Source organism: Procambarus clarkii, chromosome 7, assembly GCF_040958095.1.
Source record: "Procambarus clarkii isolate CNS0578487 chromosome 7, FALCON_Pclarkii_2.0, whole genome shotgun sequence".
Taxonomy (NCBI): Eukaryota; Metazoa; Arthropoda; class Malacostraca; order Decapoda; family Cambaridae; genus Procambarus; species Procambarus clarkii.
Window position 1 is genome coordinate 9086561 of NC_091156.1, and position 5407 is coordinate 9091967.

The 5407-nt window shown below is 55.2% G+C and overlaps 1 protein-coding gene across 1 annotated transcript in view; it reads right to left on the reverse strand.

Moving 5' to 3' along the window:
* LOC123749234 (pneumococcal serine-rich repeat protein-like) overlaps positions 1 to 5127 on the reverse strand; it is a 69300-nt gene extending 64173 nt beyond the window's left edge. Inside the window, exon 1 of the mRNA XM_069314523.1 lies at positions 3652 to 5127. Within this exon, the coding sequence (XP_069170624.1) occupies positions 3652 to 5127 (1476 nt within the window). The remainder of the gene's footprint in view (positions 1 to 3651) is intronic.
* Between the last annotated feature and the right edge of the window lie 280 nt (positions 5128 to 5407).

The window sequence follows — 5407 nt, forward strand, 5'->3', positions numbered from 1 at the left end:
TCCCTCTCCACGCAGTGCGTCGTTCTGCTGTCCCAGCATGCACCCAATGACACCGACATTTTATTTGTGCATTCAGATTTGGCAATTGCAACATTATCCAGCAGATATCTGGCGATATCTGCTGGATATCGCCATGGATGTTGGATGCTGCCTGGGTCATGGTACGACCGCCATTGTTCCTCATTAACCTGAATCTACCTATTTGTATTTTTCATCTGAATTTATTTCACATATTACAAGACAATGTTTTAGTCCGTTAATACATGAGAGAATTATACTAATGATCAATTTTGTTCCAACGAAGGTCATTCCCCGTTGCTTGCACTCAACAGAACATACTGATGGTAACTATTGGGGCTTCACCCAAGCCCACACCTGCCTCAGTTACGCACCTGTCTCAGCTACACACCTGCCTCAGCTACACCACTGTTTCAGTTACATACCTGCCTCAGCTACACCACCTGCCTCAGCTACACACCTGCCTCAGCTACACCACTCCCTCAGCTACACCTCTGCCTTACCTACACCACCTGCCTCAGCTACACCACCTGCCTTAGCTACACCTCTGCCTCAGCTACACCACTCCCTCAGCTACACCTCTGCCTTACCTACACCACCTGCCTCAGCTACACCACCTGCCTTAGCTACACCTCTGCCTCAGCTACACCACCTGCCTCAGCTACACCACCTGCCTTAGCTACACCACTCCCTCAGCTACACACCTGCCTCAGCTACACCACCTGCCTCAGCTACACCACCTGCCTTAGCTACACCTCTGCCTCAGCTAAACACCTGCCTCAGCTACACCACCTGCCTCAGCTACACCACCTGCCTTAGCTACACCTCTGCCTCAGCTACACACCTGCCTCAGCTACACCACCTGCCTCAGCTACACACCTACCTCAGCTACACACCTGCCTCAGCTACACACCTGATAACCATCTAAATTAAGAACACATTAAAAATTGTTGAGAGCGCCAACATTTCAGGAAACCTGGTTATTGTGCACGAAGCTGCACACACATGCTGAGGGCAGCAGGTGTGTACATGGGAGGGGAGAGGGCTGAGGTAGCAGGTGTGTACATGGGAGTGGGTGAGGCAACAGCCAAGGTGTCTGTGGCACACTAAATATACAGACCAAAGCTGTATTTAGTGAGTTAGGACATCCTGCCTTGCACCCCACACATGTACACACGCACTCCACACATGTACACACGCACTCCACACATGTACACACGCACCCCACACATGTACACACGCACCCCACACATGTACACACGCACCCCACACATGTACACACGCACCCCACACATGCACAAACGCACCCCACACATGTACACACGCACCCCACACATGCACAAACGCACCCCACACATGTACACACGCACCCCACACATGCACAAACGCACCCCACACATGTACACACGCACCCCACACATGTACACACGCACCCCACACATGTTCACACGCACCCCACACATGTACACACGCACCCCATACATGTACACACGTACCCACACATGTACACACGCACCCCGCACATGCACACACGCACCCCATACATATACACACGCACCCCACACATGCACATACGCACCCACACATGCACATACGCACCCCACACATGTACACACGCACCCCCATACATGCACACACACACCTACACATGTACACACATACAGGGCCTCCCGACCGAGTGGACATCGTCCGGGGCTCGTAGTCCTAAGGGCCAGGGTTCGATGGAGGCAGAAACAAATGGGCAGAGTTTCCTTCACCCTGATGTACATGTTCACCTAGCAGGTAATAGGTACCTGGGAGTTAATCAGCATGTTGCAGCCACAGCATGCCACCCTCGCAGCATTTCCTTAGTGGCATGAAAGGATGGTAATTACAGCACGCAGGCGATTATCTCACACAACTGCCACTACTGTAACAGGGGAGAGGGAAGTGAGGGATGGGAAGGTGGAGGGGAAAGGGGAGAGGGGGAGGCTGGGAAGGAGGAAGTGAGTGGGAAGGGAAGGTGAGAGGGGAGAGGGGGGGGCGGGTATAGGGAGAATAAACTGAATTTTATAAACATTACAGATGAATAAATGACTGAATCCACTCACGTCAATAAATCCAATAATCCTGAAACAAAAAAAACTAATCAAACCAGCTGTTGCTAAGTTTACCTTCAAGTGACTGACGGTAAACCACTGGACTGTCAACGCTTTCAAGGCACAAGAGAAGATTCCCTAACAAGTGGATAATTCAACATTAACCCCAAACTAAACTCATCGCTAATAAATCAGCGTAACTCATCACAGCAATAAAATAATAGAATACTAATTCAGTTACAACTAACAAAAAATAGACTAATCATTTAATAATTGTAAATAAATTATAAACTGAACTAGGATGGATCCAAACTTGTTTTTTTAATTTCATATGGCATGGGGTGGGTGGTGGGTGTGTGTACTCACCTAGTTGTGCCTGCAGGACAGAGCTCTAGCTCTTGGACTTTCTAGTCATTGGTTGTTTAATACAATGACACCTGGCTTATTTCCTTATCATACCTGGTTTTAAAGTAGTTATGAATGGAGTTATCCTCTACAACCTGCTCCTTTAGGTCATTCCATTTACTCACTATCTTTGTGCAAAAGGAAAACTTTCTTACATCTCTATGACACATCTGAGTCTCAAGCTTTCATCCGTGCCCCCTTGTTCTATTGTTATTCATTGTAAACAATTCCTCTGTTTCCACCCTGTCAATCTCTCTAAGTATTTTGTAAGTCTGTATCATGTCCCTCCTCTACCTTCTCTTTTCTAACGTCGTCAGGTTTAGTTCCTTCAGTCTCTCTTCGTACCTCATCCCTCGCAGCTCTGGGACGACTCTCGTTGCAAACTTCTGTACTTTTCCAAGCTTCATTACGAGTTTTTTTTTTTTTAGATGCGGATTCCAGGATGGGTCGGCGTACTCTAAGACTGGCCTCACACAGGCGGTATACAGTGATCTAAACGCCTCCTTCCTTAGGTTTCTGAAGGATGTTCTGACTTTTGCCGGAGTATACGGCTGACGTTATTCTGTTGATACGAGCCTTTGGAGTTAGGTTAGGTTAGGTTAGGTTAGGTTAGGTTAGGTTAAGTTAAGTTAGGTTAGGTTTGGTGTTGTCCACTGCCAAGTCCTATTCACTAGTCGTGATGTATGTGTACTCACCTAGTTGTGCTTGCGGGGGGGTTGAGCTCTGGTTCTTTAGGCCTGCCTCTCAACTGTCAACCAATCAACTGATTCCCCTCCCCCCCCCCCTTTTGAAGCAGCGCGTACCAACTGTCTAACTCCCAGGTACCTATTTACTGCTAGGTGAACAAGGGCATAAGGGTGAGAGAAACCCTGCTCATTTGTTTCCGCTTCCGCCGAGGATCGATCCCGGACCCTATGACTACAAATACCGAGAGCTGTCCACTCAGCCGGCAGGCCCCTAATGTATGAGTGTGTGTGTGGGGGGGGCGTCATGGTAGGTGTGTGGGGGGGGGCGAAGTAGGTGTGTGGGGGGGGGCGTCATGGTAGGTGTGTGGGGGGGGGGCGTCATGGTAGGTGTGTGGGGGGGGGGCGTCATGGTAGGTGTGTGGGGGGGGGGGTCGTGGGAGGCATGATATAGTGCGCGCATTAACGTGCCCCGTGTGGGTAAGCGCGGGAAACACGTGTATGACACGTGGGAGGAGCGTGAAAGGCATGGGAGGAGCTTGAGGGGCGTGAAAGGCGTGGGAGAGACGTGAGGGGCGTGGGAGAGGCGTAAGGGGCGTGGGAGAGGCGTAAGGGGCGTGGGAGGAGCATGAGGGGCGTGGGAGGAGCGTGAGGGGCGTGAGAGGAGCATGAGGGGCGTGAGAGGAGCATGAGGGGCGTGGGAGGAGCATGAGGGGCGTGGGAGGAGCGTGAGGGGTGTGGGAGGAGCGTGAGGGGCGTGGGAGGAGCATGAGGGGCGTGGGAAGAGCATGAGGGGCGTGGGTGGAGCATGAGGGGCGTGGGAGGAGCATGAGGGGCGTGGGAGGAGCATGAGGGGCGTGGGAGGAGCATGAGGGGCGTGGGAGGACCATGAGGGGCGTGGGAGGAGCATGATGGGCGTGGGAGGGGCGTGGGAGGAGCATGAGGGGCGTGGGAGGAGCATGAGGGGCGTGGGAGGAGCATGAGGGGCGTGGGAGGAGCATGAGGGGTGTGGGAGGAGCATGAGGGGCGTGGGAGGAGCATGAGGGGCGTGGGAGGAGCATGAGGGGCGTGGGAGGAGCATTAGGGGCGTGGGAGGAGCATGAGGGGCGGGGGAGGAGCATGAGGGGCGTGGGAGGAACATGAGAGGCGTGGGAGGAGCACGAGGGGCGTGGGAGGAGCATGAGGGGCATGGGAGAAGCATGAGGGGCGTGGGAGGGGCGTGGGAGAAGCATGAGGGGCGTGGGACGAGCATGAGGGGCGTGGCAGGGAGGAGCATGAGGGGCGTGGGAGGAACATGAGGGGGCGTGGGAGGAGCATGAGGGGAGTGGGAGGAGCATGAGGGGGCGTGGGAGGAACATGAAGGGGCGTGGGAGGAGCATGAGGCGAGTGGAAGGAGCATGAGGGGGCGTGGGAGGAGCATGAGGGGGCGTGGGAGGAGCATGAGGAGAGTGGAAGGAGCATGAGGGGCGTGGGAGGAGCATGAGGGGGCGTGGGAGGGAGGAGCATGAGGGGCGTGGGAGGAGCATGAGGGGGCGTGGGAGGAGCATGAGGGGCGTGGGAGGGGCATGAGGGGCGTGGGAGGAGCATGAGGGGCGTGGGAGGAGCATGAGGGGCGTGGGAGGGAGGAGCATGAGGGGCGTGGGAGGAGCATGAGGGGGCGTGGGAGGAGCATGAGGGGCGTGGGAGGGGCATGAGGGGCGTGGGAGGAGCATGAGGGGCGTGGGAGGAGCATGAGGGGCGTGGGAGAAGCATGAGGGGCGTGGGAGGAGCATGAGGGGTGTGGGAGGAGCATGAGGGGCGTGGGAGGGAGGAGCATGAGGGGCGTGGGAGGAGCATGAGGGGGCGTGGGAGGAGCATGAGGGGAGTGGGAGGGGCATGAGGGGCGTGGGAGGAGCATGAGGGGCGTGGGAGGAGCATGAGGGGCGTGGCGCGGACGTTAGCATGCAGGGCGTGTGAGAGGGGAGCCGCGGGGAGCAGCCGACAACCAGGTCTTTCCCTCCCTTCACTGACCAATCCTCACTCAGAATCCTAATGCCAGTTTCAACACTCTCTGGCTCCTCCTCTGCTGCTTCTGCTGCTGTTGCTGCTGCTGCTGCTGCTGCTGCTGTTGCTGCTGCTGCTGCTGTTGCTGCTGCTGCTTTTGCTGCTGTTGCTGCTGCTGCTGCTGCTGTTGCTGCTGCTGCTGCTGCTGCTGCTGCTGCTGCTGCTGCTGCTTTTGCTGCT